This window comes from Anopheles marshallii, chromosome 2 (genome assembly GCF_943734725.1).
Source record: "Anopheles marshallii chromosome 2, idAnoMarsDA_429_01, whole genome shotgun sequence".
NCBI lineage: Eukaryota > Metazoa > Arthropoda > Insecta > Diptera > Culicidae > Anopheles > Anopheles marshallii.
Window position 1 is genome coordinate 11,658,711 of NC_071326.1, and position 13,832 is coordinate 11,672,542.

General features: G+C 47.0%; 2 protein-coding genes across 2 annotated transcripts in view; one reads left to right on the plus strand and one right to left on the minus strand.

The window, feature by feature from the left end:
- Positions 1-13,832, plus strand: part of LOC128710027 (G protein-activated inward rectifier potassium channel 3-like) — a 59,057-nt gene that overhangs the window by 5,320 nt on the left and 39,905 nt on the right. The gene's annotated exons all lie outside the window — the stretch shown is intronic.
- Positions 4,706-6,362, minus strand: LOC128710029 (serine/threonine-protein phosphatase 2B catalytic subunit 3-like). The gene has a single exon (XM_053805069.1). The coding sequence runs from the start codon at positions 6,360-6,362 to the stop codon at positions 4,809-4,811; it is 1,554 nt and encodes a 517-aa protein (XP_053661044.1). The 3' UTR covers positions 4,706-4,808.

Consider the following 13,832-nt stretch of genomic DNA (forward strand, 5'->3'; position numbering starts at 1 on the left):
CTCTAACCGCTGTCCGGCTTGCAACCCTTCCCGTTTGTTATAGCTGCATCTGCATTGGTTTCAATTGCGGGATTTTATTTTGTAGTCAATCAATCGCTTAAATATCGTTTAATAAATTTGCTTAAATGTTGATTTAATCATAGTTTTGTTTTGTTATTTTTTATTTTGGTTTTCTTTCCTTTTTTGTTTGCTTTGCTGAATTTTGTTTTGTTTTCGCGACTATGCAAGCGCTTTTTGCCCATTGTAAAGATCGTCCTCCAGCTCTGTCCCACCACCACAACTTTGTTCATCGCGGCAAACTGAGTAGGAGCAGGAGGTTGTGTTGCGCAACATCATTTATCAGTAATACTACCAGTCATCACCACCGTTTATACCCTGCCGCGTCGAATTCTTTAACAGATGTGAAGCAAATGTTAATTTATATTATACTTGTCTTATTTGTTTTCACCGCCCTGGTTTACCCTTTCTATCAATAAGAAAATATTTGAAAGAAATGCTACACCTAAAAAGTACACACTGCACAAGATAATTTGTTGCCTTTCTTAAGTGTTTGTTTTTTGCTTACATAATTTGTTTACAAGTTGTTGCGCAATGCGGCAATGTTCTTTTCCACCTCCGTTTCACGCCCGCAATTGAATTGAATTCCTTCTTTCGTTCTTTCTTTCATGGCTTAGCTAGCTATTACGGCTTTTCTTTCTTGTTTGCTTCGTGTTTTTTTGCATGTTACCGATGGTGTTGTTATAACAGACCAGGGTTTGGTTTTTTTCTTTTCACTACAATTTAATAATAACTTTGCAATGATGTTTAGTGCACTGTTTGCTATCGAAAAAGACCAAGTGTCGCAGTGATCGCCTGAACAGTTCCTTAGCGAGTTGTTTAGTTTTGAGCTAACTAGAAAATGTGTGATCTATTATTTTGTCCATTCAGTTCTGAAGCACAATGCTAAAAAAGTGGCAACATAGTAAATAGGTATGTAAAAGAAACAAAATCGAAAGTTTATGGTTTGTAAAGAGTAGTTAAAACATCAAGAACCTAAAGAAATATAATAGGAGACAAATTTTTCTGGAGTAAATTGCAGTGGAGAAACGGAAAAGATAAAAAAAACAAATAATTTAAGCATGTAATGATTAGGTGAAATGTGACATAAGGGATAGAAACATGAAAGTTGAAGAGAAATCATTGTTTAGAATAGGAGAACAGATTTTAAAAACTTTTATTTTAACGTTTGCTTTTTCGCCTTCTTAAGAGCAGTAAAATTGGTAGTAGACAAAACAGGTTTTTTCCTCTCTCTCTTTTTTCTCTTTCTCTCTCTCTCTGGCTCTCCTTCTCGTCAGATCGCGTAACACAGTAGAGTTTTGAGTAATGTATTTTGTTTCTTCAGTTTCGCATACTTTGCTCGCATTATTGAAACAATGTGTTTACCTCTGCTGTTGTTAGTGTGTTTAAATTGTTATTGCGTATTTGCTTGGAGGATAGTTTTTTTTTCTTATCGATAATTTAATGTTTGTTACATTTTGTTTTTGCCCTTTTCCCTTGCCTTATCAGATAGAAATAATGTTGTCGATTGGGGAAATGTGCAGGAAGATGAGAGTATCGAATAGTGGCAACGGTTTGCCAGTAGAAAGCGTAATATTGCTTCAAATTTCTTGAATTGTGAGTGATAAGTTAAGTGTAGTGTCGCTTTTGCCTCAACAATGCGCCCGAAATATCAGGCGCGATAGAAAAGAATGGGACATCTTTGGGGGGTTTTCGGATTCGGAAGGCCAACCGTTTTGCGTTGGATGCAAAATTCGCGGGGTTGAAAATGATCGTAAATGATGCCGAAGGGGAAGGGTAGTTACACACTCTTTCGTATCTGCATGTGCGTGTATATATCACGTGCAGCTGTTGGTAGTTAAACCGTTCAAAGTACATAAACACTGGGAATAATCGATAACGATGCCATACATTTGCTTTACTTTACGCCTTGTGTGATAACTGGTAGCTGACCTAGCATAAACGATCATAACCGATCGATCGGTATGTGTACGTGTTTGTGTTTGTGTGTGAGTGGGTGCCCTTTCGGATAATGCCATACGATGTGTGTGGATGTGTGTTGTGTTTTTACCTTTTTTTCTGCGTATATTTGTGAACCACCCTCCCCCATCGTATCCTCGTATTGGTACGAAACAACACTGTTTGTTTGCCGTCGCTTTTGCTTTGTAATAATGCGTAGAAATATGTTTTGTTTAAATTTTGTCATTTGCCATGTTGCTTGTTTCTCCTAGCTCTTCTGGCTCTTATACCGCTTTCGAGACGGGCATTGTTCGCTATCCTCGCCTCCATTCAATTATCAGCCACCATTTGCTTTGACGTACGATCATCAAGCTGCTTTGTGTATTTGTCTAATAATGAATAAAATTATATTACTTATCAATTAATCAATTTTACACTTATTTGCAAACTGTGTTCCTTTGTTTTGCTTTCGCTATTTATTTTTTAATCGGATAATATGTATGTTCTTACGTTCGCTTCCCCACTGACGTCTAGCAAATTCAAGTTGATGTAGATTTGCCGTAAAGTGGCATCCACCTCTGTTCCTACACGATCACGAGCAAATAACGATGTCTTTCTGTAAGTCTTGCGCGCTCGTATAGAAAGTAAAACGTAGTAAAGTAAAGGTAGAAGTATGGGCGAAAAGGAAGATTTAAAACAGCAGGAAAGATTGGTGTATTATTGCTCATCCTCTGCAAGAAAACCAACAAAGTACACAAGCAAAACCCAAAAAAAAGAAGAAAGAAAGATTAACTTTTACCCTAAGCAGTAAGGAACTCGATTGTCATCTTCAGGCTCCTTTCCAATCTAAACTAAAACACATCAAACAGAAGCTGGAAATAGAGGCTGAAATGAGATTCGTTCTGCCATCATCTCACAGCTCACACATTCGCGCACGGTCCACCGGTGACTTAAATCTTACACACGCTGTCTTACGTTTTTTGTTTTGTTTTCGTTATTCCATCCTTGATCTTGTGTCTTTTAGAGTATCTCCTACACATGATGCCGTTTGCAAAATTGATCAAAATGCTCTGTCACTTGCATATATGCTCGAACTCGGAGTGGACAAGAACTAGAGTTGAAACCGAAGTAGTAGAGCTCGCTTGTTACGGTAGTGAGTGAATCATGCCACTGTCGGGTGGAGTAGCTACAAGGAGTTATGGTTTGAGGTTTTATACGTACTCTAGCGCGTTGGTTCACTAAAGGATCTCTAGTGGCAATGGGTAGCAAACGAGCGAAAGGACAGTAAATCAACAGTGATGAACAAATGGCTTCTCGCAAACAGGACATTGATACTAGTTGTTGGCTTGCATTCCAGAGCAATACTATTTATTTGTAAAGCTTTTCGATAGTGAAGTAATTATCTATAAAGAATTGAATTCTTTGATTGAATTTGTGACGTGATATTTTTTTTGTTTGTTTTTAAACAGCATATTCCTTTAGTGTTTCTCATTATCCCTTTTTTTCTGCCGTGTGGTTCTATATAATGTTTTGCAACAAAACATTGCATATTCTTTGTAACGTTTTAGAATTAGCAGAACAGTTGGGTGCACTGAGGAAGGAGATGTAAGGAACAAATGCAACTCGCGCACAAGAAGTGGAAAGCGAAAACGCTTTTAGTTTAGTTTTGTTTTTGGGGTGGGGAAGCGATACAGTCACGATGAAAATGGCAACAAATCTTATCCATCTACGCTTTGCAAATTGTTGGGCCTGTGGAATCGGTGCTGAGGGTGGTAGAATAGGGGAAAAGGAAGGAGCGGTGTTGGGAGTAGGGAAGTGGGTGGGGATGTAAATGTATGGCCTATTTAAGATTAATTTGTTTTGTTGTTAAATCTCTGACTCGTCGTTACCGCTTGCGGTGTTTAAAACATGTTCAACAATACCAACGACGATTGTTCTGCTATGTATCGGAAGGAATATAGGGCTATGCGCGGATTTTTCTCCACCCTGTTCGCTGCTCCACACGCATGCCATTTGCCACATCTGGCCGTCTTTGTTTAGAGCCTTGGGCGAATGCACAAACATACACACACACACGCACACTCACACGATGCGAATTAAATCTTGCACGTGTATAATAAGCAATTTGTGAACAAGTTTTATGCCAACGAGGCAACACCTCGCGCACCGCCCGCGAGATGTAGAACGGTGCATCATCTGTTTGTTTGTTTGTTTTCTTTTTTTTTATTTTCCTGTGCCTCATTCTCTAAAATCTTACGTTTACCTGCGGTTTGATGATTTCTTTTGCATCAAAAGATCATTAACAGGTCGATAAAACAATATGTGTGGAGAGGGAAAGTTTTTGTGTTCATCCTGCCCTACGCCTCTTCGCTTACGCTCTGCTCGGTGTCTTTGGCCACTCGCACAGGGCACATACGCAGTTGCTAAGTCGTTCCGCTTTCTGCTGACTGAGTTGCGTGTGTTTATTCGCTTCCTACCTGAAAGTACGATCGATCACTTGTCTTTCCTCAACTATGTCGCTCACTGGCAATGCTGCTGCAGCGTATTTGCTTGCCTGAAGTTTCTTCCACTTGCAATAGCGTGAATATTTTGTTTCATTTGCTTGCAATTTTTGCAACTGCCTGCCGCCTGCTTTGCATGGGACTCGCGAAATCCCGCCCTCGCCGGCCGAGGGTCACCGGTTTTCCCGGTCAAATTGCAGGTTTTTGCTTTGCAGGATTTGTTGTTTTGTTTTGTTGCTTTTTGTTTCACCGATGTTCTTCTCTTTATTAATAGTAAGTGTAATATATTATTAGCATTAATTAGAAATATGATTACTTGGGTGCCGCTAGTGATATTGGTTTCTCGTCGCTGGGCGTTGGTGTGGTGTCGCGTCGCGGTGGCATTCGCTCGTTGATCGCATCCAGCCCCTTCGCCTCGGCAAACGAGGTGATCTTGTGGTTCGGCGAGAAGCCCTGCAGCGCGTTGTGCAGCGACTGCTTGCCACCGGACAGGGCGCCCAGCGGTAGGGCACCGGTTGGCGTCAGGCCCTTCAGCTGCAGCACCGATTCCGACTCCTCGCGGAGCACCGAGAAGACGCGCGCCATCTTGCCGATCGCGCGTATCTTGTTGCGGATCACCTCCTTGCGTGCGTTCGCCTCCTCGAGCGTATCGTCACCCTCGCAGATCAGCTCGTCGTCCGAGCAGATATTAAGTACGTTGACCAGCATCTCGGTCACCTTCTCGCCAACGAACGGCAGCGACCAGGTGAAGACGTCCATGAAGTTCGGAAGCCAGTACGGGTGGGGCGAGCAGTTAAATTGCCGGATGTTCATGACGTTGTTTTCGTATTTCAGCACGGCCGCCTTGTTGTTGTACACGTCGAGATAGTTCGGTGCGGAGAAGATGGTGATCAGCGAGGGGAAGCCGGTGGTCGAGCTCTTCCGGTACATGCGATACCCTGCGTCCTGCGCCTCGTGCGCCCGGATAATGGAGAGCAGCTTATTGTTCTGCAGGAAATCACAGCACGCCTTGTAGCTGTAGAAGTACGAACATCCGCGCACCGTGTTGTGCGAGTAGAAATCCGAGTTCTTCTCGTTGCCAAAGTCTTCGAGCGGATCGGACCAGAGCAGATCGCACATCGGACCAAACGCGGGCGGTTCCTTGAACCGGTCCAGCTTCCGAATGTCGTCCAGCTCCTGGATCTCGGGCGACAGGCCGCCGTGAACACAGAGGAATTGCTGATTCATGAGCGCCGCCAGCGGCAGACAGTCGAACGCGTCCATGCACGCGTCGTACACACGCTCCGAGTACTTAATCTTACACTCCTGCTTAAAGGTAAAGTATTCTGTCAGATGCCGACACTCGTGGTTGCCGCGCAGCAGAAACAGGGTCGTTGGGTAGCAGAGCTTCAGCGCCCACAGGTACAGGACGCACTCTATGCTGAAGTAGCCACGATCGACGTAGTCACCGAGGAAGAGATATTTGGTCGACGCCGGCGAACCGCCGATCTCGAACAGCTTCATCAGATCGTAGAACTGCCCGTGAATGTCGCCGCACACGGTAACCGGGGCCTCAATGTCGATCATGGTGCTCTCCGCCTTGAGGATCGCCGCCCCCTCCTGGATGATCCGCAGTGCCGCATTCTCCTCGATCCGGCCCTCGAGGATGAAGTGTTGCTTTAGCACGTCCGGGCGCGGTTTGCCCGTGTGTGAGTCGAACACCTCCGACAGGGTGAGCTTGTGTTTCGGCGGAAAGAGCACACTGTCGATCACGCGATCGTTCCCGGAGCCACCGCCACCGCCGCCACCGGTCGCCCCGGATGACTGCTGTTGCTGTGATGCATTTGCGGATGATTGTTGGCTTGCTGTTTGCTGATTCGAAGACATTATGGTTACGCTGTCTCTAAACGGTTTCTGTTGCTCGATATCCTTTCTACGCTCTCGGCTGCAATTGTACGCTTTTTCCGCTTTCTATCCACCGGATTACGATCCGATATCTTGCCCTAATGCAACACTACAAACCAACCGATACCACCGGCCAGGACAATGTGGATCCACTTTTGTCAAGAGAACAAAAATGCCGCTACTAATACGAACGCCCACAACGCACGAAGCTTTACAGACTAGTTAAGTAACCGTGACGTGTTTGTAAGATCGGACCAGATCGGCTCGGTTTTAAGACGCTTTCTGATTCTTGTTTGTAAGCTATCGAGTTTCTACCCGCTTTTTGAGTGTGGCGCCCTGGCGATGAAGATGGGGACACTGCCGGGACTTCAAAACTGCATTACTAAGTTGAGACTCTTTGCCTTCCTTCGCCGGCTATCTTCGGTTCCGTGCCTTTCCAATGTCCGAAAACTTCAACCGGAGCACGATCCTAGCACGTGGATGGTTGCTGCTCTCGAATGCCTTATTTGTTTCGATTCAATCGAAACAATGCGTGCTTCTGTTCAGCGTTATCTATCAGTAAACTGTTCCAGCCGGTTCCAGCAAGGTAGAGCACTAAAAAGAGAACAGAAACGATGTTTTGTATTAGTAAGGGTTGTTCATAGTTCAAAGCAATAGCGAGGATTGTCTGTAGTTTGAAAAGCAATAGAATTTTGTGTAAGTTTTAGTATTCCAGCATAATTTGTACATTCTATGATGTGTAAGCGACCATCTCCACAAACGGTTCTTAATTATGTTTGGGTTTCGTACCGATTGCGTACGGTCGGTGGTTCCAGCAGACGCTATTTGTTGAATGTTTTCTTCCTTACAAATTCAAAGCAAACACATGCACACAGTGTACCCCTCGTCACGTTGCTGCGGCGATAGGTATTCTAATTTTTCCAGTCACAAGAATGTAACTGCTGTAATACGTGTTACGAACGCTGCGGCCGGAGCTGGTTACGAGGTTTGCGAAAGGGTTTTTTTGTTGACATTTGGACTATTGAAGCCATGCGCGCAATGCTACTGCCGGGTGTCTTGATTGGTGGGAAAAAAAACGAAAACAGGCGTACACTTGTATGACCGTCGCTAGAAGAGATTAGCACTGGTTGTGTGTGTGTAAAAGAAACATCTCAATTCACACCTCCCTATACTGTTGCTTCTACTCGTTCACCCCACACATGAAGCGATGCGGAACGGGTTCGATCAGCACAAAACAATGGAGTTTTTGAGTATCAATGCTTGGTGCGGAAAACGGAAACATATTTCATCCACCCAAAATGGAAACGTTTTATGGAAACGCTAGTAATGCATTTGATACCATTTAGACATTTAGCATTTACACGTCAATGATATGGTAACGTGTTTTTAATGGCCAAAAAAGAAAATCACCTGAGTGTCGAAAATTGGCTACCAACGAATAATTACTCGCTCACGCGAATGTGGTGACTTTGTGTCTTCCCGTTCCATCCATCTCGGTTACGGCCATTTGCGCAGCCCCACACCTGGCCAGTGGTGTGCAAGGGGTTGCATTCAACATACGCTGCTTCTTTGGCTCCGTCCGCTCGTACCGCGATCCGCCCCGAAGTGTCAAAGGCAAAACCCCCCACATTAAATCGCCAACGACACGGAGGTGCGGTAGTGTTAAAAAGCGCAAAGTCCTGCCCTGACTGACGATGTGGGGGCAAAAAAAAAACATATAGCGTAAAGACAACGGGAGGTCCCTTACAGGTTGTGGCCTGCCGACACCGAATGAGTAACCTCTGGTAAACGGCCACAGTCGTCCTCGGTTTGTGTTGTTTGTGCGTGGATTTTTTCTTTTTTTGGCGCGTGCTCCTTCGCGCTGAGCATGATCGAGGGATGGCGATAGGCGGGAGCGCAACGGGAGGGAAGCGGATCGGGCCAACGGCGGGTATCGTAACGTCGTATTTTTGGCATGATTGTTTAGTTGGCTGTCAAATGCGAATATCTACGGCCCCGGGTGGGTGAGCCAATGTTGTTAGGGCACGAAAACCGAAAAACCAAAGTGGCAGGGCACGGGCAAGGGTAAAGACGTTGGCAGTGGGCAAAGATTGATGGATGGAAAATGGAGACCGTGTAATGCCGGTGGAGGGCTGCCGCGTCCCGGGTGTAGACGCATGAAGCGGGTGAGGTTGAATAAAATATGGCCGAACGATGCTTGCGCCGCTACCATTCGCTGCCACGGTCGGTGGTGGTAGTGGTGGGGTTGTGGACCATACTAGGCAGTAGCTGGCAGGAGTACCCAACGCGGCACACGAACGGCGCACGGCACGCCGCTGTCAATGTCGTTTAGGTTCCGCTTTCAATCAACCGTTTGCCACGATGCCCGCACGCCGCACGAACGGGCACTCACGCGCTTTTCTTTTCTCCCTCTGCAGAAAGCGGGAGCTGCGGTTGCAGCGGTTGTCATACGGTAGTTTTTTACTTTGTCAAATGTATTTAAAAAAGCATGTCTCCACGGTGCGGCTAATAGCCGCCGCGCGTAACGGTTCACAATCGTCACGGGGATTAATGAATTTCTCGCCGTGAGAAGGGGTTTTTTTGCGTTCGTAGTGGTCTTAAGGTACTCGAAATGGTGTGTACCCGTGTGGTCGCACAGAGAAGATTGATATGTAACAGCTACATTGCAACGATGTAGCTGCATACATGCAGCTCTTCAATGGTGGACCTGTTTTGGTGAAAGCTTTTTTTTTTTGTCTAAATCAGCTTTGGAGTAGGTAGTCGTGTGCAAAATATGCGTTCCCCTTACACACATGTTGGATGATTCGGGTTCGAAAAAAACACCACATAAAATGGACGATATCTTCAAAATGTCCGTAGCGCTTCGTTGGTCCATCATAAAGTATATCCTGACCTCGGTCAAGCCACTCGTCCGCTCAGAACATTATGGTAAATTATTTGCCACCCCTCACTCGTTTGCCCACACTATCGAGGCACCAGACGCAATCGAAAACGTGCAGTAGGGCTCACGGTTCAAGCAAAATAAAAATAAGTTTCTGAAGCCGCTCAGCAGACACACCGAAGAATACGATCGAGGTACGATCGTATCGGCCGGTGGATGGGCGCATACGGCGATCAAGAACCGGCAAGAGACAAGTCCACCGCACTACTACCGGCAACAGGTGGCAGACGGGACCGGCAAGACTACCCGCAAGAACACGGCACGAAGAGTCAGCTAGTAATGGTAGTGAATTGTCACCAATGTAAATATGCAACCTCAACGCACCTTGCTTTGGAACGGACGGGTTGAAGTACACGGCGGCGACGACGACGACGACACGACGACAGCGACCGACGACCGGTGATGATGATGGCGTTCGATGAAACAAGCAAACGAAAACGAAGGATGCCACACGCAAGTACACAAACAGTTGCACAAATACTCGCGCACGTGCTAGCGATGGCGGTCGATGAAGGGGAAAAAAACCCAACCCGGCGGTGGACGACGCGAAAACGGACGATCAAATCCAAATACGGTTCATATACAAAAAAAGGTTCGACGAAAGCAGACACACACACACACACAATGCGCCCTGGGTGGGGGATATATGTTTTGTGGTTCCGCTGGCGCTGGCCCACTCTAGGGGTCTAGCCTTTTTGGTGTGTTGCAACACGTTCAACAAGCAGCAGGACAAACAAACTTGTAACAGAAACGACAAACTTAAACGGTACTAAAAACTGGGTGAACTATAAACGATGGACACACTGCAGTACGCATTAAAACAATGGTGACCGAAAACTTCGACCGAAGTGTAGAGGTCTAAAACGAAAGTAACGCGGTAAGACGAGCGCTCGACAACACCACCCGGCCCTACTAGCAGCTACGGTACACTACGGGAGAATAACTCGTCTCGCAAATGGTGATGCGCGAGTAGATGGAGCTATCTGCTAGCGTTTGTATCCCAGCATGGTCGGATGGCTCGGTGTGCGAGCGTGAGATTACGCTTTGCGAGAGCGCACAATTGAGGTTTCCCCTGGTGCGAGCAGTGCGTGAGAGATTCGTTTTGGGCGTGAGAAACTGCATGCGAGAGATGGACTCACAAACCGGGATGGGGATCTCTTTTATTTTGCGATCAGAATTTAGTAACGTAATTACTAGGATACTGCATCATACCTTCACCTCGGCCCAAGATTTAGTGTGTGGCAACTCTATACTGAAGCGAATAAACCGGTGTGATAGACCGCGAGCGAGAGAAAGTGTCATAAAGAGTATGGTTCGGCTCACTGTGCGGACACTCCGCCATACATCGCTCTTCTGCAGGCTCTCACGCACACCTTGCGTACCACTGCGGCCAGATCCTCCCCGCTTTTCCCCCTCCGATGGCCTGAATACACACCGACGATCGTAGCTGCATCGTGTGCGTGATTTGCCGATTAATTATTCGGCGCTGCGCGCGAGTCCCCACTTAGCCCCGGAGCACCAAAACGATACTCACGCGACCGATCGCTTGATCGATCGGTTGTTGGCTTGGTAATGGACCGCCGCAACCACCGAGACGGAGAGGCTGGCGGCGACCGGTGTCGGAAGGGTTAGGGTATTATGTCTTTGCCCCGCTTAATCTAGGGCGATGTTGGGCAGGAATTGCACGCCGTGATTGTTCGCGGTGTCAATTATTCCATCACCGACTGTGATCGTGCGCGCCCCAGTGACACGAGACGACGAGACGATGCAGATCAATAGGCACGCGTTAGGCGGATGGTAGCGAGAGCGGAAAAAAGGGGACACATCCGTTGGTACCGTGATGGGAACGTGCCGAACTGTCCAAAAAACGGCGACAGCCCGTGTTGGGTGCTGTGGGTGATTGGGATGCCGAATTAAGATGCCGTTCGATGAGCGCGAACCCGTACATATGCTGACGATGCGAAGATTTGGCCGATGGCGTCGGTGAATTAGATTTTAATGAAGTAATTAATTCGTCATGGTACGTGTGGCCGCACGAAGGGCGAACCACGCTGCATTTTGGAGTGGGGTGGGTGGCGTAGGGAGGTTTGGGGCAATAATAGAAGACCGATTTTGCCGGGCTGGGCCAGTTTCGTGTGGCCGGTCGTGGCCCGAGAGCAACACAGATCTAAAATTAAATCTGCCCACTGGCAGCATTATGTGTACCGCCTCATTCGTTTTCTTGACCCCCCCCCCCCTCCCCTCCCCCCCTTCCCATCCCTCACGGAATCGGGTCCCGTGTCCGCGTCGGTATCGTCACTTCGTCATTTAGCGTATCGTGTCCTTCGCTGGGTGCCCACCACCACCACCCCTTCCGCCTCCCGCTCCTCCACACGCCAAGTGGTAGATCTCCGTGTGGCCCCGCACGGTGCCGAAGGGAACGGCAGTGGATAAAAACAACCGAAATTGATGTGTCAAAAACACACAGAAATGTGTTACATTGAGAATTGGCATGATAAACGTCTCGATCCTCACACGGTGCGCACGGAAATTTGATTTGAGACGATGCTCGCTAGCGAACGGAGACGATGTTTGTGTTTGCGAAGAACGTGGAGACGTTATAATTATTTACACGATTCACGATCTTATTTATGTAACATATTTCGAGAATGCGATAGTGTTCTGCTGTCCTTATACCGGTGCAAAAACCTCAAGAGGTCTTGAGGTCTCTGTGTGCCCGTTTCTGGTTTTCATTGACTTTATTTACCCGTACGGGGGAGAATGGTCCGGGGATGGGATTTTGGACCGCTCCGGTCGTGTGAAGACTGGCGCCGCTACCAAATACACCACATCGGGGCGCGATAGTGTTTGTGCATAGTTTTAATTTCATTTTATACTATGTCGAAGAGCAAAAGACCCTTTCTTAACGCATTGAGCCCTGCTTTAAAGCCCCTCCCCGCTATCAGTAGTGAGTTAGATAAACCCATCGCTTTTTCCCTCACAGCTGGAGATTGTAACAAAATGTTCATTATTTTACGACTGCTTTACTTCAACGGTAAATAATGTGTGTCATTAGCGGTCGCCACTTGCCACAGACGCGCGTTGCCAGTCACCGAGGCTGAGTGGGTGTGCAGAAGAATGTTTACAATACGCGGCGCGACACCCGTGTCGCAGCCTCTGTAAACATGGCGCGGCGAGAAGGCAAGATGACACTTCTCCGTCGTCCAGCCCTGCCCTGGGTGCCTCCAGGTTTTGCGTTTCGGATCGTCAGCTGCTTACTTGGTGCCACTGTTTCTTGACCGAATCGACCCAAAATAAAAAAAAAAAAGTAAAACGAGTTCGGCAAAGGCAAACGTTTTGTCTAAGCACGGTTGTCCCTCGCAGGCCCGTCCGCCAAGGTGTTGAGCCGTTCGCTACCGGTGTTGGTGGCGTTTAAAAGAAAATTACCACACTAATTATATGCCTGCCCCGGGCCGCTCAGTATGTGGAGCAAACTCTGGAAGGCTGATAACAAGATAATTTTGTAACCATTTTCATCACTTCCGCCCGCTCGCTGGGGCTACTCCATTACTACTAGCGGGGGTTGATGTTTATGTGTTCCCTAAATAGTATCGTGTGCTCCTCTCTTACTCTCTCTCTCTCTCTCTTTCTACCATTACAGGTAAAACACACAGACCCGGCGCGGTGTTTGTTGACATAATTTGTGGAATGTACATAGGTCCGTGGACAATTAATTGGTTTCCGTGTCAATTCGGGAAGACATCGGCCGGGGGGGGGGGGGGGCGTACAGCGAGCAGGTAAGGTGAAGATGAATGTAAATCTTCCACTTCGTTTTACGGCGAATGCAAATAGGTATGGTTTGTTGCAAAATTCACGTAAAACATGACCAACGAACACAGGTTGTGTTGACTCGCCTAATTCTGAGTGGGCATTCCAATGCTTGCGGGAAAACTGACTTTCCGAGACATTTCTGGGAACAATTGCACACGTGTGTTGCAGTTTTAATGATTTTACACCGTCATCAAGTCATGCTATGCAACTTCAACAAGTTATTCCCGTTGATTGCGTAGAATAGTGAGAAATCTGCTTGATATCATTTGTTGCCGGATTTAGTGGTGCGAAAGTGTTTCCCGGTCGGGCGAAATAAATTGAAGTAATTTTATAGAAATACTGTCCAACAACCCCTGCTGTTCCGCGAGATCCCGCTCGCAATAAGTGGTTCGAAATCGCAGATGCTTTGGTGGAGTGAATTATGGAATTAATTAAAACTTTGCACCCATACCCAGGCTAGAGGAAAAGTCGTCCGCATCCGCGACCGTCTTCGGCCAGAAGTCCTCGGCGTTCTCGCCAGGATTTGGGGAAGAAAGTTAACATCGCAAACGATTGTTTGGACTGGTCGTTGGGGGCCAAGCGCACAACAAATTGATAGCAGTTGTCCGTGCTCATGGTCGCGTGCTGGATCGATTAGTTGTGTAGGTTTATTGTTGTGGTTCGAATAGGTTCGTTAATTGAACTTCGCGCTCCCTGTTTGC

Excerpts from the sequence above, each read along its gene's own strand:
- LOC128710029 (XM_053805069.1), bottom strand. The coding sequence starts at position 6,362 with ATGTCTTCGAATCAGCAAACAGCAAGCCAACAATCATCCGCAAATGCA.